This window comes from Hyperolius riggenbachi, chromosome 5, assembly GCF_040937935.1.
Source record: "Hyperolius riggenbachi isolate aHypRig1 chromosome 5, aHypRig1.pri, whole genome shotgun sequence".
Classification (NCBI taxonomy): Eukaryota; Metazoa; Chordata; class Amphibia; order Anura; family Hyperoliidae; genus Hyperolius; species Hyperolius riggenbachi.
The window spans coordinates 436,525,360-436,551,907 of record NC_090650.1 but is presented as its reverse complement, the minus strand read 5'-3'; the positions used below and the strand labels follow the sequence as shown (position 1 = coordinate 436,551,907).

The window sequence follows — 26,548 nt, the reverse complement described above, 5'->3', positions numbered from 1 at the left end:
AAGAAGTATGTTCCTTCCTGAGTAAAATGAGCCATAAATTACTTTTCTCCTATGTTGCTGTCACTTACAGTAAGTAGTAGAAATCTGACAGAACCAACAGGTTTTGGACTAGCCCATCTCCTTATGGGGGGTTCTCAGGGTTTTCTTTATTTGCAAAAGCACTTAGTGAATGGCTGGTAGGTGAACAGAGGCGCCAGTAGAATAAAAGTACATAAAACATTTTTTTAAAATTGCTGGGAGGAAGTGGTGGACTTGCCTCCGTTAAAGCAGATACCAAGGACTGTGATTAAATAAATAAATAAATACACATTTATTGAAGATACCCCAAGGATGCAACGCGTTTCGCAGGCACAGCCCACTTCTTCAGGCAATAAACAGGGGATAAACAACATCAATTCTGTTATAGCAAGCAGAGCACCTCTTAGTGAATGGCAGTTGCTCCGTCCAACTGCCAAAAAAAAAGTGTATGGTGAGCAGGGAGGCTGGCTATTATCTTTGTATAAATCTTTTTCAGGGAACATCTTTATAAAAAATAAAGGCCATGCTGAGAACCCCCTATGAAGCGATGGATTAGTCCAAAACCTGTTGGTTCTGTCAGATTTCCACTACCTACTATAAGTGACAGCAACATAGGAGAAAAGTCATTTCTGGCTCATTTTACTCCAGGAGAAACACACGTCTTATTTGTATGTGTTTACATATTTTTTAAATGTTAAGACTTTCGCGACAGTGGTCCTTTAAGAGCAGGAGATGATGTGGATCGCCCATTGCTCTAAATTTTTTATACATATGTGTGCGTTTTAAAATTCTTTTTCCAGAGCTGAATAGCATTTGAAAAAAAAAATGAAGGAAAAAGAATGTAGGCCTTTCCCAACATTGTTCTACATAAAATTGCTTGAAAGCCGCCGCGGTGTCCCTTTTATTACAGAGAAGCAGCGGAGAGTGCGGGAATGGGAAGACGAGGCTTTAGAAATGCTAATGTAATTGTCCATCTGAACGATAGCATTATTAGACGCAGACATGTACATTCCTGCAAATTGTAATCACATTTTCCCAGGCATTATTCTGCTTTATTTATGCCTGCTCTCTGGCCCATTCCTGCTCTGTAACAATGAGAGGGGTCGATAAAACTCATTATGCGTCACAGGAGGTACATGGCAGCGCCGGGACAGGTTACGCCGAGCGGCAACGCCGGCTCTTACTTTATTCCTTCCTGGCTGTTCATCAACCAAGCCACTCGTCTCGTGTCTTCCAAGAGCCGTAATATTGTAGCAGTGGCAGCAAAAATACCCTCCGTATTCTGGACTGGCTGCTGCTGAGACTGCACTTTATTAAGGACCCTCTCCGGATGATAAAGGGCCCTATATCCTGGAACTATCTCGCTGTGTTTCAGGAACAAATCATATTTAAGCCGAAGCTCAGAATCAAAATCAGATACTCACCTTAAGAGAAGGATCCTATTGAGGCTTCCCTCGCTACTCCGATGTCCCCCGCCGCTCCCCTTCCAATCGGTGCTGCGCTCCTACCCATCTTGCAGCGTGGCCACGCAGTAGACATGCAGTTACTGCGCATGCGCAGGCGGGCTTGCCCTGCCACAATAGTGGGAGAAGAGCTGCGCTGCCCTGATGTGATTAGCGACAATGGGTTGCTGTGATGAGCAACGGATTAAAACCAGATGAAATCTGAATGAGTTTAATTTGGATTTCATTCAGATAATTATTGCAGCTAAGCAGGTGGGGGGGGGGGGGGGGAGGGTAAAAATTACCCAGCAGGCATCTTCTTTCATCCTGCCCACGGTGCCTCCTACAAACACTTCCTCCTTCCGCGTTGAAGGAGGAAGTGTTTGTAGTCACGTTGGAACGTAGCATGGGAGGCGCCGGATGAAAGAACAAGGCTGCTGGGTACGTTTAAACCCCCCCCCCCCCCCCCCCCCAGCAGCAGAGCAATCATTTGGATTTCATGGATTTCGTTTTAATGCTCAACGACGGGACATCGGAGCACCGAGGGAAGCCTCAATAGGATTCTTAGGATTCTCTCTCTTTAGGTAAGTATCTTATTTTGTTTTAGAGTTTCGCTCAGGTACACTTTAAAGGAATCCCGGATGGAATGCGGAGGCTGCCATATTTCTTGAAGAAAATGTTGGTTGTCTGATCGTTTGAATTCTTCTGTTTCTGAATCACACAATTGGAACAAGCATGCTGCTATTTACCCGCTAGTTCTGGGTGTTTCAGTCACAGCATTTTGCAAGGCAGAGAATCTGCACTGCTTTCAGGCAGGTAGCATATTCAGAGAATCTTCAATGACAACTGTTGATATTTTGTTTAGTTCACGCTTCCTTTAAAGTGAACCTCCTGACTAAAAATCTACCCAGCAGCACTGAAAAGGCTAAGTTGCTCTTTAACAGTTTCACAGCATCGGAACTTTGTTTTTCTTACCCATTTTTAGCTGCACAGAAGCTTAGCTTCGCCCCATGAAAGAAAACTGCACGGGCATTTCCCCCCTGATGCTGTGCAAAGCATGATGGGATTTCTGATGTTCTTGTTGCCTAGCAACTGGGAAGGGTGATCAGGACACAGGACAGTTGGAACTGTCTTTCATGCTACCTGTCACTTCCTTTCAACCAAAAAGATGGCTGCCCCCATGACAAAGATAGCTGTTCCTATGAAATCACAAACATTTGCCTGTTCTTTTAAAACTGGGTGGGTAAGGGATTATATTACCTATTTATTTTAATTAACATAACTAATCTAACCTAATGACAGTATGTGTGTCTAGCACCAGATTTTTTTGGCTGGAAGCAGCAGAGCATCAATATCCTGTCTCACAGGACCCCTCGTGGCCAGACCGCAAATTGCCTTCCAATCGGTTTCAGCACACAGAACATGCAAGCTGTGGTCGCATTCGATGCGCAGAAACCGTTGGAATTTGGGCAGCAGACCGACCAGAAGGGAGCCTGTGAGGTTACAGTAATTACAAATTACACACTATTTCAGGGTATAACTGCCACCACCTCTGTTTTCTGAGACAGAGGAACTCACTGACTTCTACAAATAAAATCAGTTAAACACACTCTATTCTGTCTAGCTAGCAGCAAAAGTAGCGTCTCTCCAGAAGTCTGGGTTCAGTTTCTGTATGGCTGAATAATAGGGTAGCTGAGCAAACAACTGACGTTAGCGTCGGTTTATTAATGCAATATAAATAATTAATATATACAGAAAATCGTTAAAATCAACAATTATGGAGACAAAGGATAACACAGTATGAAAATAAAAGGGAGAAAATACTTAATTCATGGAAAGATGTCCTTTCTGGGAAAATCATAAAGTTCCTGGTTTCAATTCAGTTCAGTTAGTAACAGAGTTCTTTTGTTTCAGTTCCAGAGCAAAGTCCAAACAAGATGGTCGCTAACCACGTGTCCTCTGGCTAGCAGCAGACAGGCTCTCATACAGATGGAATTTGGAGGACTGAGGTCCGCCTGCTGGCACTGTGCTTTTGATGAAGCTGGCTCGGGGGTGTGGCCGTGCCTGCCCCATCTGAATTACCAACCAACCACAGTTCAAGTCCTTGGGGAGAGATTTAGGCTTAAACTTATAAAATGCTGTAACTCATAAACAATACATGTCATATTTAGGTGGATAGCAGATTCATGATCATCAGAAAATACCGATTAATATGACATCAGACATCACTAAGGCAGTGGGTCAGGTTCCTGAGAAGATTCATACCGCAACAACCGGACGGGCAATTGCGATGAATTTCATATCAGCACGTTGGCCAGATTTCACCGAATAAGACTATATGAATTTTATAGCTGTACGATGTACGGTCTCCATATAATATACAAGAAACCATACACCACATGGATTCAGATCTGCCCTTGTCGGAGCTGGCCAGTCTGTGGGAAAGCAGGTTTTGAGTACGCCTCCTGCTGTGAGGCAAGTGTCCTTTGAATAGGCCCGCCATTTGGTGACTATGGACATCTCCCTGAGGTAATTAAAAGTAAACATTTTTCTTGGACACAAGCATTGTCCAAGCTAATTAACACCTCCCCCCAAGCCTTCTACAGGGATTCTCTCAGCTAACACCAAATCTCCCAGCTGTTCCTAATTCAGAGGGAGATTACACATCACATCTCGGTTTAACGATTTGTGTCGCAAACCGACCGCAATTGTGCTTTGGCCAACTGGGCGTCGCCCGGCGTCACATCCTGTCTTTGGGGGAGGCGCCAAGCTCAGTCAAGAAGCAGCCTGCTAGAGGAGGGGGACTGACACAGAAAACAGACAAGCAAGTGCGGCCCGCGGGCAGCCACGTGGACACTAACTGCGATACTGTGTTTACACCTTATATTCAAAGGCGCTATTGCTGGCTACAGATTAAAACAGGAATAGGATTCCACAGAGTTAATCAAATAGTCGCACTCTCCAATGCCAGTATACGGTAAATCGGTCCCTGATTAATCACAACCACGTGACGAAACGCGTAGGATGGAGTTTGGGGACACTCATTCTAACTCTACAATCATTGGATGATGGCCAGGCAGCAGGAGAGGAGACTGGACCAGACCCGTTGTTGTGTCTGATTACGCTGCCTGTGGATTTGCGCTGCCCCGCATGCGCAGTAGGAGACTGTGCGGACACATTTCCTATTGAATGATGCTGCTGGTGGTAAAATACTAAATATCTCCGCTCCCACACCTCTTACACTCCCCAAATTTTCAGGGTAGGGAGGGAACCCCCAGAATGACCTCTATGCCAAATTGCAGCCCCCGAGACCCGATGATTCCCGAGATAGGTTTCTGTAAGCTATCCCCTGAACCAGCGGGTCTCGGGGGCTGCAATTTGGTATAGAGGTAGTTCGGGGGGTCCCTTCCCTACCCTGAAAATTTGGGGAGTGTAAGAGGTGTGGAAGTGAAGATATTTAGTATTTTACCTCCAGCAGCATCATTAACTTCACACTGAGCATGCGTGCTACTCAGTATGGAAGGAAGCTTCCGGGCAGAGCCGGGACAAGGTCCTCCAGCACCCAAGGCTGAGACACCAAAGTGTGCCCCTCCATCCCTGCCTCCCCAGCCGTCACACACTGATTGCTATTAGAATAAGAGGCGCCACAGGGCCCACAACCTCCCCAACACCTTAAAGAGGAACTGTAACGACAAAACGGCCCCTGGGGGGTACTCACCTCGGGTGGGGGAAGCCTCCGGATCCTAATGAGGCTTCCCACGCCGTCCTCCATCCCTCAGGGGTCTCGCTGCAGCCCTCCGTGCAGCGGTGACGTAATATTTACCTTCCTGGCTCCTGCGCAGGCGCTCTGACGGCTGACGGCTCCGAAGTAGGCGGAAATACCCGATCGCCGTCGGGTCTGCTCTACTGCGCAGGCGCAAGTTTCCGGCGCCTGCGCAGTAGAGCGGACCCGACGGAGATCGGGTATTTCCGTCTATTTCCGTGCCGAAAGTCGCCACAGCGCCCCCGCTGGAGCCAGCAAAGGTAAATATTGAACTGACAGTCGGCACAGTCACCGGCTGTTCGGAGGGCTGCAGCGAGACCCCCGTGGGACAGAGGACGGCGTGGGAAGCCTCATTAGGATCCGGAGGCTTCCCCCACCCGAGGTGAGTACCCCCCAGGGGATCTTTTTAATGTTACAGAGTCTCTTTAATATCTAGTTATCTGGCTTGCAGTCCCTGCTATGTATCCCATTTTCTTATTTCTTTCTGCTTCATACACAATTAGGAATGACAACTGAATGAATTGTGCGCCCCCTCCTACACTGCGCCCTGAGGCTGGAGCCTCTCCAGCCTATGCTTCAGCCCGGCCCTGCTTCCGGGCAGCACAATCAGACATTACATTGTAACATGCAATGTATCTGATATGCTGACACGCAAGCGTATTTTAAGTACGTTTATTTTAAGCAAGGGCCAAAGGCTACTTTAGTAAACGCAGTTTTACGCTATGGAAAGTTTTATTGATTATTAGGTACTGGGAAGTTGCAAAGACTCTGTGATAGACATAACCTCAAGAAACCTGCGGGTGAGCAGGGGCACGAAGGGGAGGGGGGGGTGACGGGCGTTCGGTAACACCGCTTTTTTTTTTCTTGATTTTTTTGCTGTTTTTTTTTAAAGTTCCCAGTGCTATTTTTTCTTTAGTGCTTGATGAATCGCTGGCCCTGAACAACCATGCAAGCCGGTAAATGTCAGGATAGCAACATTCCAAGCGTTTGTTCCCGTCATCAATATAAGAAGTGAACCATGGCGGTATCTTCACTTGTGTCAATGGAAAGAGGTCAAGTGATATGGTGGTGCTTTTTCTATCCTGATAATGATAGTGTGTGTGTATATCTATCTAAAATTTCTTATGTACAATGCGAAAAACTTTATAAATTCCAGGTTTGAATTTACATACAATACTGTATACATTTTTTTTTAAAATTGCCTGAACTAGGTATTTAAAGTGAACCAGAGACGAAGCACCCTCATGTATTTCTTCATATATATCAGTGGGAACATTAGAGAAAACGCCTACCCTGCTCTCTGTTTCATCCTTCACTGCTCAGCCTGCTTGTTATCAGCCCTGATAAAATCCCCGACTGAGCATTCAGTCTGGCTTTGCTCAGGAATCATTATAGCTGAGTCTGTCTTCTCTGATGTCTTTTCAAGCCCAAGCCTGCCCCCTGCTGGCTCTGCTATTATGACTGAGCTATAATGATTCCTGAGCAAAGCCAGACTGAATGCTCAGTCCGGGATTTTATCTGGGCTGGTAACAAGCAGGCTGAGCAGTGAGGGATGAAACAGAGAGCAGGGTAGGTGTTTTCTCTAATGTTCCTACTGATATATATGGTAAAATACATGAGGGTGCTTCGTCTCTGGTTCACATTAAGAAGAATGAGAGTCTGAAAAAGCTTTTACTATATTCTAAGGCTGCATTTCCACTTGTGCGGAGCGGAATCGCCGGGAAATCACCGCAGACGAAATCGCATGCGGGTGTGATTTTGCATGCGTTTTTCCCCGCGATTTCGCATGCGATTTCGCATAGGGTAGTAGGTGGGCGATTTTAACCATGTCACTGCCTGTGTAAATTAACATTACCTCCTATGCGAAATCACGGGGAAAAACGCATGCCAAAACCGCATGCGATTTCCCTATTAGATACATTGTATGCGATTCGCTTAGCGGTGTGCGGGGAGCGGATTCTGACGGCTCTGCCATGCAGATTTTCCCCGCACACAAAAACGCTCCGCACAACGCACAAGTGGAAATAGGCCCATCCACTTGTATTGGCTGTGCGAATCCGCATGCGGACAACGCATGCGGATTCGCTATAGTGGAAATGAGCCCTAACAGCTCACCCTTTGAAGTTATGTAATAAATTATATTATCCTAATTCAGAACTGTCTGCAAAAATCTAAGTAAAAACATAAACATATTAAGCACACGTTGACTTGTGCGGCCAAACTAAAACAACTGAAAAGACATGAACTGAGAACTTCCTCCCTGCTCTAAAAGATATGCAGCAGCATAATAACCTTTAAAGGAAAACATTTCTTTGTTACAGCGGATTGAAATCCTGCAATACATCTGCAGTGTGTCTACTTCCTGCTTTCATGGAAGCAGACATGGAGTTAAGGGGAACTTCAGCCTAAACAAACATACTGTCATTCAGTTACATTAGTTATGTTAATTAGAATAGATAGGTAATATAATCGCTTACTCGTCCTGTTTTAAAAGAACAGGCAAATGTTTGTGATTCATGGGGGCAGCCATCTTTGTCATGGGGGCAGCCATCTTTTTGGTTGAAAGGAGGTGACAGGGAGCAGGGGACACAGTTCCAACTGTCCTGTGTCCTGATCACCCTCCCAGTTGCACACGCTAGGCTTCAAATATCAGAAATATCAGAACATCAGAAATCCCATCATGCTTTGCACAGCATCAGGGAAAAAATGCCCAGGCAGTTTTCTTCTGTGCAGCTAAAAATGAGTCTTGTATAAGAGAAACAAAGTTCTGATGCTGTGAAACTATTAAAGAAACACCAAGCCTTTTCAGTGCTGCTGAGTCGATTTTTAGTCTGGAGGTTCACTTTAACATCCTGTGCTTTCAAATGAGCTTATCTGCTGTGGCAGTCATTTGACACAGGGGAGAGATCAAATTACAACTTGTGATTAGACCGAAATGAGGGGAAATTAGACAGGCTAAACTCTCTAAATACATACAGGGTGCATGTCTCGGTTTTCCTCCTGTGCTGTGCAAGCGGTCAGCTCCATTTTGAAGGGGTGCAGAAAATAGCAGTAGTAGAATAAAGGAAATTTACCAATATACTTCTACTTAATTTAATAATTGATATAGTGAAATACCAGTAATATTTGTTAATACACTGTCACACACACACAGACCCGCTGCCCTCAATCTTCCCTTACCTTAAAGAGAACCCGAGGTGTGTTTAAAGAATGTTATCTGCATACAGTGGCTGGATCTGCCTATACAACCCAGCCTCTGTTGCTATCCCAAACCCCCCTAAGGTCCCCCTGCACTCTGCAATCCCTCATAAATCACAACCGTGCTGTGAGGCTGTGTTTACATCTGTGGTGTCAGTCTCAGCTGCTCCCCCGCCTCCTGCATAGCTCCGGTCCCTGCCCCCGTCCCTTCCCTCCAATCAGCAGGGAGGGAAGGGATGCAGGCGGGGACTGGAGTTCTGCAGGAGGCGGGGAGAGCAGCAGACTGACACTATAGAGATAAACACAGCCAGCTCTGACAAGCTGTTTGTCAGCAGCGTGGCTGTGATTTATGAGGGATTGCAGAGTGCAGGGGGACCTTAGGGGGGTTTGGGATAGCAACAGAGGCTGGGCTGTATAGGCAGATCCAGCCTCTGTATGCAGATAATATTCTTCAAACCCACCTCGGGTTCTCTTTAACCCTTTTTCTAATAAAAAAAAAAATCTAAAGAAGTTGAATATCATATTGAAATAAGAAATAAATACATTTCGCAGCCTTCCCTTGGACAGGCCCTTTTAAAAGGAACCTAAACTGAGAGGGACATGGATGTTTCCTTTTAAACAATACCAGTTGCCTGGCAGTCCGGCTGATCTCTTTGGCTGCAGTAGTGTCTGAATCACACACCTGAAACAAGCATGCAGCTAATCCAGTCTGACTTCAGTCAGAGCACCTGATCTGCATTCTTGTTGAGGGGCTGTGGCTAAAAGTATTGGAGACACAGGATCAGCAGGAGAGTCAAGCAACTGGTATTATTTAAAAGGAAAAATTCATATCCTTCTCAGTTTAGGTTCCCTTTAAGTGATAGAAGATAACATTGTTTTGCGTGGTCGTCCACCTCCAGCACTCAGTACCGCGCTCAGGAATATCAATTATAACTCGTTTAGTGGAGACATCATCTGATTATTTTCGGGTAGCGGCGGGTCATTTGCATAATGCGTCACATGTGCTCCAGGCTCCGCTCCTCCTCTTTGTCTGTTCGATATTTCTCCGGAGAACCTCTTAACCTGTGTTTTGCTGCGGTGGACAAATTGATTTAGCGGCCGGCTATAGATCTCTCCGAGGGACGTGCCGCGTATTGTGGACTGAGCGCAAGTGAGAACAAAGTGTGCACTTTGGGACAATCTGCTTACATTAGGATTCATTCAGCTCAACTCCTTAGTAGGAGCAAGAAAAAGCTTTCTTCCATATCGTTCTGCTCCACCCACAAATCCCACAACACATTTCACTTGTTAAAGACCTACTCCACCTGCAGCTAGTAGAGAATGCTGCCACAAGACTGTTAACAAGCCAACCCCGCCGTTGCTACATAACACCAATCCTTCGCTTGCTACACTGGCTGCCCATAAAATGGAGAATCCTTCTCAAAACTGCCATACGAACATTCAAATCCTTACATGACCTAGGCCCCGGAGACCTGAAGGGTCTGTTGCAACTGCGTCACACCTTCCACAACCTCAGATAAGAAGAATCCTATAACTGGACCACACCCAGAGTCCAACTAAAAACATTTGGAGCCAGAGCTTTCTGTCATGCTGCCCCTACCCTGTGGAATGCCTTGCCAAACGTAATCAAGACAGCTCCAACTCTGGACACGTTTACACAGAACCTGAGGTGGATCTTTGGGGGCAGATGGGACACAGAGGCATGCCCTCTGCCTTCTGACATGCCTGTGTGTCCCCACACTGCCACTCTCTGCCCCCCCACCGCCGCGCTATAGCTCCCCAAAATTAGCGACAATATTTGTTACTATCTCGGAGGTAAACATTGAGGAGAGGAATTCCCTGTTTAAAACGCCAGCCAGGGGCGTTACTGAAGGGTTTCCAGAGCTGCCATTGTGCAGCTCTCTCCCCCTGGCCACGCCTCCTGCTGCTCCCCCGCCTCCCTGCACCCTATGAGAGGCGCACAGTCTTTCAGTACAGCGACGTGACCTATAGGTCATGCAAGTGAAAGTGGGCCAGTGCGGCCCACAGGAGCGGCGGTTTTTGCGGCTACCTGATCCGCTCAACTCTGGATCAGATAGCCTACTTTTTTTTTTTTTTTTTTTTAGCCCACCTCGGGCTCTCTTTCAATCAAAACTGATAAGTCACCTGTTTAGTCTGGCATTTATGATCACATATTTTTTCCCCTGTAGACATCACTATGTACTGATCTGAGACAAGCTTTTGCAGTTTGGGTCCTACGAGAAAAAAAGCGCTTTACAAATATTTTGTTGTTGTCCAAATGTGTGGCAAGGCTGGAATTTTAGTGAGTCGCCCAGTTATAGTATCATGGAAGCCCTTTGCAAAGTAAGACTTGTGCACACTAAGGGGTGGATTTTTTAAAATCCAATGAAATTGGAGTAAACCGGAAAAAGCAGCTACTCCATGTGACCAATTTTCTTGCAGTGATTCATCTGCCCTCTTCAAGGATACCCGAAGTGACGTGTGACATGACCGAACTGGTCGAATACTGCCACGGGGGATCCTGCGCGGGACCGGGAACCGGGAGAGGAGAGGGAAGGCTCATTAGGACCGAGCCTTCCCTCTCCTTAGGTGAGTATCCGACTTTTTTATTTTTAAATTGGTAAACACTCACTTTAAAGGATACCCAAAGTGACGTGTGACATGATGAGATAGACATGGGTATGTACAGTGCCTAGTACACAAATAACTATGCTGTGTTCCTTGTTTTCTTTCTCTGCCTGAAAGAGTTAAATATAAGGTATGCAAGTGGCTGACTCAGTCCTGACTCAGACAGGAAGTGACTACACTGTGACCCTCACTGATCAGAAATTCCAACTATAAAACACTTTCCTAGCAGAAAATGGCTTCTGAGATCAGGAAATAGATAAAAAGGGTGAATGGTTCATATATTTTAGCTCTGGCATACTTCATTGAATGTGTCATTGAGCAAAAACAATAAAACAGTTAAAATTTAAAAAGTAGATTTAAACATAAAATTAAACTGTAGATTATTTTAAAAAGTCATTTTTAGGAGAAGGAAGATGGATACAATTGTTTATTTCATTACTTTATTTTTGCTTCGGGCGTCTGTTAATGGTTCATTCACAGTCAGAAATAATGCTGCTGCTGCTGCTGCTGTTTTAAAGTAAGCACTCTCTATTTTCAGTTCAAGAGAACCAACGTGTTTTCCCCTTATCAGAAGGGAACGCCTTGTCTGCAGTGATTAGGTCAGGAGCAGATTACTGAGGGTCTTATGAGGGTTCCCACTTCAAACTGCCGTAGCGTAAAGGTGGCCGTACATCAGGCAACAGAGGTGCTCTGCTTGCTATAACTGAATTGCTGTTGTTTATCCCATGCTTATTGCCTGAAGAAGTGGGCTGTGCCCGCGAAACGCGTTGCATCTTTGGGGTATTTTCAATAAATGTGTATATCTATATATTTACAGTCCTTGGTGTCTGCTTTAACGGAGGCGAGTCCACCACTTCCCCCCAGCAATTTTTAAAAAATGGTATGTACTTTTATCCTTCTGGCGTCTCTGTTCACCTACCAATATATTTGAGTCCACCCCAGGTGGAGGGGTGATCTACCCCCTTTCTTCCTATCTACAGAGAGCGACTTCTTAATCCTGAGTGAGGACAGGTCTAATCTCCTCACCTGCCTAATGAGTGGTTACCTAGGTGGTAACCCGTGTTTGTAAGTATTACCATCTCACTGTTTCATTTATCCAATCAATTTTGACATACTACACCATATTGGGCTCCTGATTTCTCTTCAACTTTATACATTAGGCAACGTTGCGGCCGATTGGCCATCTGATTCGATTATTACAAGTGCATTGGATGAAAATCGTCGCCGTCAAGTGCATGCCCGATCGAGGATGCAACCGATTTTTGGCCTACATTGGTTGCATGTATCGATTGGACATGCTGATGTAGGACCTACTTGCTTGATCAGCGTACAGTATTGGGATGAGCAATGAACGTGACAGAACCCCCATCGCTGTTCCCCCGGGGTAAAATATCCCCGCTCAGTGCCCCATGCAGTATATTTTACCTGTTGGTCACACACGCACGGGGGGGACACATGTATGTGGACGTAGGACGGAGAACAGAGCGAGTGGCGGACACCAACAGCTAAAATATACATAGTTACATAGTTATTTGGGTTGAAAAAAGACATACGTCCATCGAGTTCAACCAGTACAAAGTACAACACCAGCCTGCTCCCTCACATATCCCTTTTGATCCAGAGGAAGGCGAAAAACCCTTACAAGGCATGGTCCAATTAGCCCCAAAAGGGAAAAATTCCTTCCCGACTCCAGATGGCAATCAGATAAAATCCCTGGATCAACATCACTGGACATTACCTAGAAATTGTAGCCATGGATGTCTTTCAACGCAAGGAAAGCATCTAAGCCCCCTTTAAATGCAGGTATAGAGTTTGCCATAACGACTTCCTGTGGCAATGCATTCCACATCTTAATCATTCTTACTGTAAAGAACCCTTTCCTAAATAAATGGCTAAAACGTTTTTCCTCCATGCGCAGATCATGTCCTCTAGTCCTTTGAGAAGGCCTAGGGACAAAAAGCTCATCCGCCAAGCTATTATATTGCCCTCTGATGTATTTATACATATAATTTAGATCCCCTCTACGGTGTCTTTTCTCCAGACTAAATAAACCCAGTTTATCTAACCTTTCTGCACAGGGGGAGGGGCACATTTTACACTAGGGGTAACAGCGATGGTGGGTTCTATTGCGTTCATCGCTCATCTCAATATCGTACGCTGATCGAGCATGTAGGCCCTACATCTTTCAGCAAGTCCGATTGATACATGGGAACATTTCCGATCTCTGGTTTAGGAATTGAGTCGTACATCAGGCTGTGACAGGTCACCTTTATTCCTATGACAGGTCAGCTTTATTCCGCACAGGTCCGGTTATTTTCGCACAGAGCAGGAGGATTCAGCCGAGCGAGCTTTGCGTACGCACTTCTTCCCGGCAGAGCGGGAATTGGCATTTTGTAAGCCCGGTTTATCCCGGAGAGGTAATCCTGGGGCTATTTGTGAATGGGACGCGGTCGGTGATTAAGTGCCGCCCGCGAGAGCCTGTTTATTCTTGAAGGGAGAGGGCAGACCCCGGACATTTTCTGACTGTTTGCCGGGCCTGATTTTCCATTAAGATAAAGCAACAGAGAGCCGTATTAGACGTCGCGCTCTAAATGGCTTCACCTCCAGCGAGCTTTGCTGGGTTTTTTGTCACAGAGAGTAAACGTGGTAATTACGAGGGGCCTAAATGCTAAAGCTTTCATCAGAAGTGACCTATACAGTCATCAGACGCAGGCAGCGGATCTGTGCGCTCGTGTCAGCCGCGGACGGGCCACAGAGGTTGATTGCGCTTTTCTCACAGTCCAAATCAGCCGCCACTTCACGTGATGCTGTAGAGCGCAAAACGAGACGCAACCGGCCTGGAATCTCCTCTCCAGGCTCTAGAGAACCAATAAATCAAAATAAGACAGAAATCATATGTAAAATAGCCTGCTGTATCATCCATGATTGGTAAAATGTAATCGCTGTATGCAGATATCACGTGCTCTTCTTGGGCGAACACAGTGAACCAGCGCAGGAGACAGTAACTTCGGCGTCGTCAGAACACGGAGATGAAGTTACTTTTAAAACACAATTCACAGAGGTGCTCTGCTTGCTATAACTGAATTGCTGTTGTTTATCCCCTGCTTATTGCCTGAAGAAGTGGGCTGTGCCCGCGAAACACATTGCATCTTTGGGGTATTTTCAATAAATGTGTATATCTATATATTTACAGTCCTTGGTGTCTGCTTTAACGGAGGCGAGTCCACCACTTCCTCCCAGCAATTTTTTTAAAATTTTATGTACTTTTATCCTTCTGGCGCCTCTGTTCACCTACCAATTTAAAACACAATAATTCGACTTCCAGCAATTTCTGGAAGCTGAAATATTTCATTCCCCACCATCCATGGCGGCCTGGAGGGGGAAAAGTAATTAACACGGCCGGGACTTGTGCAGAAGCAGGATCAGCCATATACCGGCTGTATCCTGCGCCCAAGTCTCCTGCGCCGTTCTCTCGTACACTTCTTGGGGGATCAATGTGGAATGCTAGATACACACCATACAATTTTCTGTTAGATTTACCTGCCAGATAGATAATTTCCAACATGTTGGGAATTATCTATGTAACCATCTATCTGCCGAGCAATTAGGCCTTGTTCTACTCAGCAGGAGATAACCAGAAGACAATACAACAGAGATAATGACCATTCTCTACAGAAGATAATCTAATGCTGGGAATACATGGCTGGATTCTGAGCCATTTAGTTGGCTCAATAGATAATTTCCGACATGTCCGATCTCCGGCCCGATCATTCCGCCCCTCGATTCCGCATTGAGGACAATGGAAAAAGATAAGAAAAACGAGCGGAAGATAAGAGAATTGTCTGCGCAATTGAGCGGGGAATTGAGCCGTGTATGCCCAGCATAAAACAGAAAATCTTACAGAAAAATCTTACAGAAAATTGTATGGTGTGTACTAGGCAGAAGGCTGTTTAACCTGCTGAGCGGTCTGGACGAGCTCATCTCGTCCAACACCGCCAGAGGCTGCCGCTCAGGCCCTGCTGGGCCGATTTTCGTCAAATAAAAAGCAGCACACGCAGCCGTCACTTTGCCAGCCGCGTGTGCTGCCTGATCGCCGCCGCTCTGCGGCGATCCGCCGCGAGCAGCGGCAAAAGAGGGTCCCCCCAGCCGCCTGAGCCCAGTGTAGCCGGAACAAAAAGTTCCGGCCAGCCAGCCAGGGTGGTTAAAGTACATCTGAAGTGAGAGGTATATGGAGGCTGACACATTTATTTCCTTTTAAACAACGCAGATTACCTGGCAGTCCTGCTGATCCTCTGCCTCTAATACGTTTAGCCATAGACCCTGAACAAGCATGAAGATCAGGCGCTCTGATTGAAGTCTTGATTAGCTGCATGCTTGTTTCAACGGAACCCGAGGTGAAAGGCATAAGGAGGCTGCCATATTTATTTCCTTTTAAACTATACCAGTTGCATGGCAGCCCTGCAGATCTCTGGCTGCAGTAGTGTCTGAATCACACCAGAAACAGGCATGCTGCTAACCTAGTCACATTTCAGCCAGAGCACCTGATCTGCTGCATGCTTGTTCAGGGTCTATGGCTTAGGGCTCGTTTCCACTATAGCGAATCCTCATGCAGGCACCGCATGCGGATTCGCATAGGCAATACAAGTGGATGGGATTGTTTCCACTTGTGCGTCGTGCGGGTGCATTTTGGTGTGCGGGGGAAATCTGCACGGCAGAGCCGTCAGATTTCGCGTGCGGCTGGAATGTGGGCGAATCGCCCGCAATGCTTTTAATAGGGAAATCGCATGCGGCTTTGTCATGTGGTTTTCCCCGCGATTTTGCGTGCGAATTCGCATGTAATGCTATGGAAATTTACACAGGCAGTGACATGGTTAAATTCGCCTGCTTCTTAGCCATGCGAAATCGCGGGGAAAACCGCATGCAGAAACGCATCCGCATGCGATTTCGTCCGTGGTGGAATCCAGGCTATTCCGCACCGCAACAGTGGAAATGAGCCCTAAAAGTATTAGAGGCAGGACAGCCAGGCAATGTGCATAGTTTCAAAGGAAATAAATATGGCAGCCTCCATATACCTCTTCCCTTGGGTTCCCTTTCAATATGTGTGATTCAGACTACCAAGCCTTCATGTGCTGCCCCTGACATCCTATAGGCTGCTCGCAGTACATCTGTTAAGTTGGCCATACACACATAGATTGCCACCTAATGTGGCAACAAGATCGAGCTCAATCTGATCAGAGTGGACTCTATTCTTACCACACACAGCACATTGATTGTAATTAGATTTCAGCATGAAATGGGCTATTGATCTACTGATGTTCCTCCTCCAATCTGTATTCCACACCGAAAGAGGGACACTGAGAGCCCAATATAGTGTAGTATGGACTGGTAAATGAAGGTGTATGGAAAAAGTATGTGCAGTATGCTCACAAGTCAGGGTCACCGCATAGACAACCACTGTAAAGGCAGGTGGGGAGATTAGGATTAAAGTGGATCCGAGATGAACTTTTACTTATTGCATAATTGTGTTCCTTTCCTGTTGTTTATAGGGCATTCCTCAAGCCAAATACGTTTTTGTTTTTGTTTTAATGCTCTAATTCCCTATAAACTAAAAAAGCCACGCCCACAGGCTTTCAGAGAGCCTTAGCAGTAGCAAGGGCTCATGGGAGCTCAGTCTGGGCAGGAGGAGGGGGAGGTGTTACTAGCCATTGATTTCAGAGGCAGAGGGGAGGAGGGAGGAGGAGAGGGGATTAGGCTTATGGCTCAAGATACAGATAAGCCTGCCTCTGTGTAATGTTAAAACAATTTATTTACATACTCCAGTAAAATACAACGCGTTTCGCGGGAGTGACCACTTCCTCAGGCAATAAGATGGAGCATATACACAGAGGCGCTTGGCATAGTACCAGACCTGTTTGTGTGTATGCGCCATCTTATTGCCTGAGGAAGCGGGTCCCTCCCACGAAACACGTTGTATTTTACTGGAGTATGTAAATAAATAGTTTTGCTGAAACTTAATGGGCAATTTCTTGTGTCTGCCCGGAGATGGTAAGTCCACCACTACCTCCTCACTTTAAACGTTTTACATCTCTTTATCCTTCTGGCGCCTCTGTATCCATACTGCGTGTATTACATATAGGTCTTTTCAATGTTTGTTTGATTTTGGCAAAAACCGACACAAAATTGCGATTGATGTAACGTGCTGTGCTATAGATTTCTGGCAGATGCAACCAGAGTGATCAAATCCGCCAGGAATCATGCTGCAAAATCAGTATGTGTATTGCTTAGGGGGCCCACACATAGCTCGGAATGCCCGGCTGATTCGATTGTAATGACCCTCATCTGGCAGAGATTGATGCTCCGACATGTCCGCTTTTGTGTAGATATTTGCACCCTAACGTGTGTCGCTCTTCCGGGAGGTTGCAGGTGTGTAGTCACACCCCTACATAAAGCTGGTCGGTAAATCCAACGTGCAGAGCCCCCCCAGTGCTTCCATCGACTCTGCTTTTTTTTTTTATCAAGAATTGTATGGTGTGTGATGGATTGTGAAATTGTATTCGACCAGAAAAAAATGTAACTATTCAGCACATACCAAACTTTATTATTGCTTTGTATAAACAGAAAAAGCGATGGAATGATGAAAGATTGGGTGCCTATATGTAAATAATGGAAACATGGGATGAGTTTATGTAGAGTTTGATTCACTAAACTGCGATAACGCCTATGACGGCTGCGCTAGCATCTTCACACGAGTTTTTGCAAATCGCAAAACCGCTAGCGGGCCCGTGATATGCGTTATCACAGTTTAGTGAATCAAGCCCAAAAAGGGTAAGTGTGGGTGAGTGGCGGATGTGTTGAGGGAGAGTGTTCCAGAGGAGGGGGGAGGATAGAGAGAAGTCCTGTAAGCGGAAGTGGGAAAAGGTGACGCTAGAGGAAGACGAGGGAATATTGTTAGTAGAGCGGATGGTATCTGGAAATGAGTTTAAAGGAGAACTGTAGCGAGAGTTATATGGAAGCTGCCATATTTGTTTCCTTTTAAGCAATACTAGTTGCTTGGCTACCCTGCTGATCCTCTGCCTCTAATGCTTTTAGCCATAACCCCTGAACAAGCATGCAGCAAATCAGGTGTTTGGGCTCGTTCACCTTATGGGCTTGATTCGCTAAACCGTGATATCTGATATAACGGTCGCCCTAGTGTTTTGCGCGGGTTATAACGCACGTAAAGATTTTTGCTCGAAAACGTGGTCGTTTCTGCACGGAAATTCGTGATTGCACGCGAAAAATGCTACCGCGACCGTGATATCCGTTATCAGGGTTTAGTGAATTAAGCCCGTAATGTGAATGTATTGCATGTTTATTGTATGCACAGGTATACATTATTATTGTTATTTATATAGCGCCAACATCTTCCGCAGCTCTATACAGAGTATAAAATGGCCTCAATTCACTAAGATCATGCTGGAGATAATAAGGCAAGAGAAAACTTACCTCCACACAGTGAGAGAGTTATCTTATCTCTTCATTCCTTACGTTACCTCCTCTGTAGTTAATTTACCTCCTCTGTAGTTATTTTCACACGCAGTTAATTAACAGCCTGTCTTTAACTCTGGAGTTATTTTAAGGATTGGAGAGTTAACTTAAAGACAGAAGAGTTATCTTTAGGTTTGCCTGAGGTAAAATGTTTCCTGAATACTACATGCCTTATCACCATGGTAACAACTCTAGAAACGTTATTAAAGACAGGAGATAAGCTTAGTGAATTGAGGCCATTGTCTTGTCACATAACTGTCCCTCAGAGGAGCTAACAATCTAATCCCTACCATAGTCATATGTCTATGTATGTATCGTGTAGTGTATGTATTGTAGTCTAGGGCTAATTTAGGGGGAAGCCAATTAACTTATCTGAATGTTTTTGGCATGTGGGAGGAAACCAGAGTGCCCGGAGGAAACCCACACAGACACAGGGAGACCATGCAAACATGTGTAGATGTTGACATGGCTAGGATTCGAACCGGGGACCCAGCGCTGCAAGGCGAGAGTGCTAACCACTACACCACCGTGCTGCCCACTATTGTAGATGAGAAGAGAGCAGGCTGGCACTTGCAACTTCCAAAAAATAAAACAGCTTTATTATTCCGGCTGATACAATAAAATCATGCAGCTATACAATAGCATCTCTTGCCTACCCGGTTTCCATTGGCTGTGGGGTGAGGTGGGGGCAGTGGGGCCGCCTAACGACCGTTTCGCTTGTATGAGCGTCTTCAGAGGCTTCTGTGCACCATGCTGCCCACTATGCCACCAAGCTGCCCACTATGCCACCAAGCTGCCCAAAATTCCATTCTGTTCCATGCATCATTTGTTCCATGGATCCGTTTTTCATGCCTGCAGTGTTTCATGTCAGCGCTGCGGATAATTACCTGACAGGCAAAGCTCTTCCGTTACGTCTTTATGTTCAGCGCGACCATTCTACTGCGGCAATTCCACATTGCTGTTTGCCAGAATAGCATTTTTCACGCCGTTCGTTTATCCCCCAATATATCATTATTTATGCACCTGTACATGTTATTTTGATGCGTTACGAGTGTGGGAGTTAGGATTTTCAGCGGCGGGCCACGTGAGAGGGAATAATGGCGCCTTTAATTACGCGGACGATGGGACAGGCGCGCGGAATTATGAAAGCCGGTTTCTGAAGAGGGGTTTTTTTTTGCTTGCTTTGGGCGATAAGCGCCTGAAAATAATTCACTCCTCTCCCCTCCGCTAACAAAGCCGCCGTGCTCGGTTTCATTAACAAGCCTGACATATTCCGCGTCGCAGCACGATTACATCCTGCGCGGGCGCCCTGGAGCCGGTGGCGAGCTGCGTTTTATGTGTAAGAGGGACTGCGGGACAAATAGGTTTTTATTGCGTTTGAAATGAAAAGACCGGGGAGGTTTGGGATAAAATTGATTTTCATATCCAGAAACGCTCGACTCCTTATCGCCGCCGCAGCCTTGTCGCTGCCCCGTCTCCAATTATGTTCCTTTGTAAGCCTGTCATCCCCGTCAGACTTCGTGTTTTCCACTTACAGCTCAGCCGCTGAAAGCCATGTGCCCGGGAAGTGGGGGGGGGGGAGGCGCGTGGCAGCGACGCAGCCGCGCTGTTTGTCTCGCGTGTTTGTGTGGCGATGTTGATGATGGATTACGGCATTCGCAGACGACAAGCTTCTGCTCGCTGCCCTTTTCTGTCATTGCTTCAAAGTGCACCCTGAGCTCTCCTCTTTGCCTCGATAAGCACCGGCTTTCCTGTACACAGATATATATTTACAGGGCTGCCGTGGTCCAGCGCTCTGCGTTTTTATGGGACAGCTTTGCCTCTTTGGATCTTTCATCTATGATTTTCTTCTTTTTTTCTTATTATTTTCATGCTTGCTTACAGATTTTTTTCCCGCATCAGCTGGTAAAATGTACAGACAGTTCCCAAAGTTGCATACGTATCGGCGCCCTCTCTGTCTAGTTAAAGCCCTGCTTCACCACCTTAGTTTTTGTCATGTTAGTAAAGCTGAAATAGTGGTCTATGCTATTTCTCATGCAATTTCCATATTTGATGCAGCCGCTCCAGGGAAATTCCCTTTGGAAAGGCCAGTCATGTGACACAGAGAAAACTGGCAGCAGTCAGGAGAGTGAAGGTTGCTTCCCCAGTGAGGGATGTGGGTGTGTCTAGCAGTCTGGCGGGGTGGTGGCCTGGTAGGTGGGCTGCCCGGTAGGGGTTACATGAAGTTTTGTGTTCTCTATATTACCCCGCCCACCTCCTAGCCCTTGCTGCTGACCATTAACTTTTTGTGAACAGCGCTTGCAATCATTGCGCCGGCTGCAACTTTCGTACAATTGGCCACCTATACAAAGTTGCATAACAGTTGCACCGCTATGCGATTTTTTAGGGATTTAGGCCTCATTCACATCATACGCGCTTCCGTGCGCATTTGTATATATTATTGAGTATAATGTGGTGACACGCAAGAACGACAGAAGGGTATAGACAGTCCTCCTGCCATTCACATCTACTGCACTGAGCAGCGGTACCATGAGCTTGCGTATTGCTGCCTGCATTTTGCCTGAAAGCGCAGAGCTTTCCCTGTCAATGGATGGGATCAGCAGTGCTGCGGGGAGCGGCGCAGATGGCGTGCGATCATACGCGTTGTGATGGATCGCGGTGGAGATGTAGAAGTGGAGAATAAAAGAAACTCAATCCCAGCATGACTACAGTTCTTAGTGGGAAGCATCCTTTGGTGTGTTTTCTTTCTGTCCAGTATAACCCTGCTTAGGGTGTGTACACACATTCAATTTAGATTGGCCAATCTTACCACTTCCAAGCGGTAGAAGAGCTAACAGATTTTGAGTACGATGAACAGATTGTGTAGGTAAGTTCTCATACCACATGGAAGTGGTAACATTGGTCAATCAAAATTGGATGTGTATATGCACCCTTAAAGTGACCACACACAATACAATAAAATTATCCAATTTTCCGGCAATTCGATGGTTGACCCGAAAACTAGAAAGCTTGGTTCATTCGAGTGAGATATCCGATCGGATTTCTCTGTTGTTGTTTTTTGTTTGTTATATATATATATATATATATATATATATATATATATATATATATATATATATATATATATATATATATATATGTTGATAAGGAGTAGTGGATTTTTCTGATCAATTATTTATGAAAATTGAATGGTGTAGGGTAGATTAGCAAAGGAATTGGCAGTATTCCTATTCAGGCTGCAATTGAAATGATTACCAACAGAGGAGTGCAGCGCCCCCCAGAGACTTAAATACAGGGCCAGTGCTTCCATAGAGGCAAAGGGGGCAATTGCCCCAGGGCCCCAGACCCTATGGAGGCCCCTAAGGTGCCCCTCCAGCTATGGTAACCCATGACAGTGGCTAGAAGGGAGGGTTGACAGGGCCCCCAAGTTACTTTTGCCCCAGGGCCCCATTGTTGCTAGAACCGGCCCTGCTTAAATACACACCTTAAATTCAAAACAGATGCAAACGTTGCTCTAAACCCTAAAACTAGATAGAACTGAATGAAAACTGATACACATGAATGCAGCTAGCCACAACTAGACTTACATTTCCAACAGGAGATATTGGCAGCGCTTCCAAATACAGACTGCACCAGAATTGACCAGCTGCATAGATGTGCAAAGCCCACATACAGGCAGATTACACAACTTGCATTCAAAACAGATGCAGCCAAGGAGGACGTTAGCTTCCAACAGTTTGCACAGATTGTTCAGTACTGGACTCTTCCACCACATTGTGCGGTCCTCACAGAAGAGACCTGACCTTTAACAATTAAGACTTGGAAGTGTCATTCCAAAACACTAAACAGATTTATGCAAATTTGTATGGAAATAGCACCACGATGAGGTCATCCAAGTGTGGAGTACCTAAAAATCACACCCATCTGTCCTCCCAACGATTCAGGAATGGTCACCGTGGTAAAAACGGGCATAGTAAATACACCGTTTTGCTCTTTTACAGGAAATCGTCATGACAACAGGACACGCTAATGGTGGGAAGCGTAATTATACTTTTACATCAGTTTAAGAGTTCTCTTTATCACTTCAATGTACAAAAAGAAGATCCTGTATCAAGAAAGAGTTCCCCTTAGTTGTGAAAATTCCTGCTCTCCATTTTGGCCTTGAAGCAAACCTGAAGCGGGAAAAAAACTAGTTCAGATAATGAATAGAACATTAGTAGCATAGAAAAGAGTCTCATATTTCATGTTCAGTTATATAGTTATTTATTTTTATAACATTGCATCATTCTGTCATATTTACAGTTTGCAAACCATACTCCGTATTTTAAACTATAAAACAGAGCAGAGCTAATGGCTCTTTGACCTCCCCTGCAGTAAAACCTTATCTGAAGCTGTCTCTCCGCTGTTACTTGGTTGTTTAAGTGCTTCAGAAAACAGGACTGTATTTCACCCAAGTTGGGTGGAAGAGCTCAGGGAAGCTCGTTTGCATAGATAACTGAAGTTTTTTTAACTCTTCTTGTACTGGAAAACAATATTAGGCTCTACACATACAATTCATTATATCATAAGTTTATGTTCGCTTCAGGTTTGCCTTAATCCAGGGATGTTGAACTCCAGGCCTCAGGGGCCGAGGGCCTCACACATTTTTGGCACAGCTTAAATTGATTGATGGGACTGATTTAGGAATAGTGTGGTCCATCAGGTACAACACATTTCTCCATGTCTCAGTATGTCCTAATCACTGGAAATCCAGAAGATGACCCAGCACCGCTAGAGATGATGTATTAAAATAGCAACGTTTCGGGAGGCTCTGCAGACTTGACAAAGGGAGGGCACCCTCCCGAAACGTTGCTACTTTAATGCATTCGCCTCTTGTTTGTGCTGTACCCTGCCTCTATCTTTGATGCCTTGAATAAAAGAGCTTAAAACGGATCCGAGATGAAAAACTAACTATTATTATTATTATTATTTATTTATAAAGCGCCAACATATTCCGTGGCGCTGTACAATGTAAGAAAACAAACAAGGGATACATAATGATACAGACAATGATATACATGAAATATGAACACTGATACAAGATACAGCACTGCTGATTACAATTTGATTTAACATGATGACTAAAATGTATACATTTCTAACAGTGTGCAAGCAATTAAATTAATAACATTCCATGACACAAAAGGGTGAGAGCCCTACCCTTGCGAGCTTACAATCTAAAGGAATAGGGTGGAAACAAGAGGTGGGGACTATAACAAGTAACTTGTCTATATATCTTATCTAAAGTTTAGATAGTTTACACAGCAAATCTAGCTGCAAGCAGCTTTAATAGAATATGATTATTTCTTCCTGTGATACAATGACAGCAGCCATGTTGTTTGTAAACATTACACTGAGGCAGGCTTATCTGCATCTTGAGCAAAAACACCTAATCCCCCCTCCTCCTCCCCTCTACCTCTGAAATCTCTGGCTAGTAATACCTCCCCCTCCTTCTGCCCAGACTGAGCTCCCATGAGCCCTTGCTACTGTGTGAAAATGCCAAGGCTCTCTGAAAACCTGTGGGCGTGGCTTGTTTAGTTTATAGGCAATTAGAGTATTAAAACAAAAACAAAAAAGTATTTGGCTTGAGGAATGCCCTATAAACAATAGGAAAGGAGCACAATTATGCAATGAGTAAAAGTTCATCTCGGATCCACTTTAATACATCATCTCTGATGGTGCTGGGTCATCATCTGGATTTCCAGCTTCGCTGCAATCCCCAGAAGGGAGGGGACTTGAACCTGAAAGCACGTCAACTTTTTTCCGTAGGTGCAACCTGCATCTTGGCTGTTCTCTATGTCCTAATCACTGGCATGGATTTGGACCTTCGAGGACTGCAGTTCGACATTGTGCTTTAGTCCACGTTTTGTCTTTTTAGTTGTGCGCTACGTGTTTTGATTACCTAGGATTTTGTGGTTTATCTCTCATCCTTGGCTGTATAACCTTGAGGAGTGTGAGTGATGGATGGGTTTACAGTTTATAAGTGGTGTGATTTAAAGCTGATGGCGGGGTCAGTAATGAGGTCAGGTGTTCCGCTTGATCCGGGGCTTTAGGTCAGTGTGTCCGATGTCAGGACGTGACCCCTCCGCTGTAAATTCACATTTCACCGGCCTGAAGATCCTTGTGGAGAAGCGACAGATTTCAGATTCAGTCTGTAGCCTTTTCAAAAAATATTCCTAATGTGTTCTAACCCTGGACTCCCTGTGAAAGCCGATTCCACAGATAGTCAGTGAAATGGGAAGAACGTTGAACTTATACCTCTTTCTAAGTATTGTTGTAATTCTGCCTTTAGGGCGTGTTCATACCTAGAGCGTTGTGTGGTGTTTTTGAGCGCTGGCGATTTTTTAAAACGCCCTGAAATCAGTTGCGCAATGATTTTTTATGGGATAGTTCATATCAGGGCGTTGCGTCCGCTTTCCGTTCAGCAAAGAGCTGCAGGTACCATTTTCGGGGCGATTTTGCTACAATGGAAGGTATAGGAAAAACCAAAATGCTCACAACTCATTTTTTTTTTTTATCTGGCGATTGTGTTCGCGTTTTATCAAAATAAATACATTGTATTTATTCTTTTCCGGCTTAAAGACGTCAGGAATTGAAAAAACGGAATCGCTCTGCAAAAGCGCTTTGCACAAAATCGTAGAGCGCCCAGGAAGAAAAAAAAATGAAAAAAATCGAAAATTGCTGCCTTCAGCAACAAAGCCTAAGTCAGAACTCTGACTAATGCCAGCAAATTAGTTTGAGAGATAATGAACTGCTTCTGGACCTTGATGATTGAACTCTGCGCCCTGTTTATGTCTTGTTATTCCTGCCAGGGCGTAGATTTAAGTCCTCCCCGCCGGGTGCTCTCGCCGTTTCCCGCCACTGTCCAGGTTGCTGGACTGCTTTGCTCTAGAGCTTCCATGTCTGTCAAGAGACAACTTCATTGTCTCCCGACCCCATAATTGCTGTGAGCCAATCATAGCAATCACAGCACTAAAAGGGTCCTGTCCACAAAATGTTAGACTGAAAGAATCAAAGACAACGGTCACTTGGGTCCCTGGGTGTTGCACATACCTCCCAACTTTTTGAAATAAGAAAGAGGGACACTTAAGCCACACCCCTAAACATGCCCCAAAATCATTCAAACCACACTGATCCTTTCTATCTTGGTTCATTTTCCTTCGTATTAACATTTAAAAGTAATAAATGTATCCATTTAAAGGATGGGGATAAAGTTTAGAGTCAATTAACCACCCTGGCGTTCTATTAAGATCGCCAGGGCAGCTGCGGGAGGGTTTTTTTTTAATAAAAAAAAAACGATTTCATGCAGCCAACTGAAAGTTGGCTGCATGAAAGCCCACTAGAGGGCGCTCCTAACCCATATTTCTGATCGCCTCCGGCGATCCGCAGTAACAAGGAAGGCCGCAATGAGCGGCCTTCCTTGTTTCGTTTTGCTCGTCGCCATGGCGACGAGCGGAGTAACGTCATGGACGTCAGCCGACGTCCTGACATCAGCCGCCTCCAATCCAGCCCTTAGCGCTGGCCGGAACTGTTTGTCCCGGCTGCGCTGGGCTTGGGCGGCTGGGGGGACCCTCTTTCGCCGCTGCGCGCGGCAGATCGCCGCGCTGCGGCGGCGATCAGGTAGCACACGCGGCTGGCAAAGTGCCGGCTGCGTGTGCTGCTTTTTACAGCGAGCAAATCGGCCCAGCAGGGCCTGAGCGGCAGCCACCGGCGGTAATGGACGAGCTGAGCTCGTCCATACCGCTAAGGTGGTTAAAAACATTTTTTAGTAGAAAAATACATATATTTACATAGATCTGTACATCAGTCCTGAAAGAGGAACAAATGAGAAAGAAAGAGGGACAGTTGGGAGTTGTGGTGCTGCCACTAGTAGTAAAATATTGGTAACTTAAATAACTAATATTCTACTTCTAAATACCCAAATTGACACCCA

At 45.4% G+C, this 26,548-nt stretch overlaps 1 protein-coding gene across 3 annotated transcripts in view; it reads left to right on the top strand.

The window, feature by feature from the left end:
- TSNARE1 (t-SNARE domain containing 1) overlaps nucleotides 1–26,548 on the top strand; it is a 557,339-nt gene that overhangs the window by 438,934 nt on the left and 91,857 nt on the right. Inside the window, exon 12 of one of the 3 annotated variants that reach the window (XM_068238109.1) lies at nucleotides 11,867–11,929. The exons of 1 other annotated variant lie outside the window; for it this stretch is intronic. In XM_068238109.1, coding sequence (XP_068094210.1) covers nucleotides 11,867–11,923 — 57 coding nt within the window. In that variant the 3' untranslated portion in view covers nucleotides 11,924–11,929. Of the gene's footprint in view, nucleotides 1–3,374; nucleotides 4,026–11,866; nucleotides 11,930–26,548 lie in introns of those variants that run through there. One more of the 3 variants, XM_068238105.1, reaches the window with a different exon arrangement.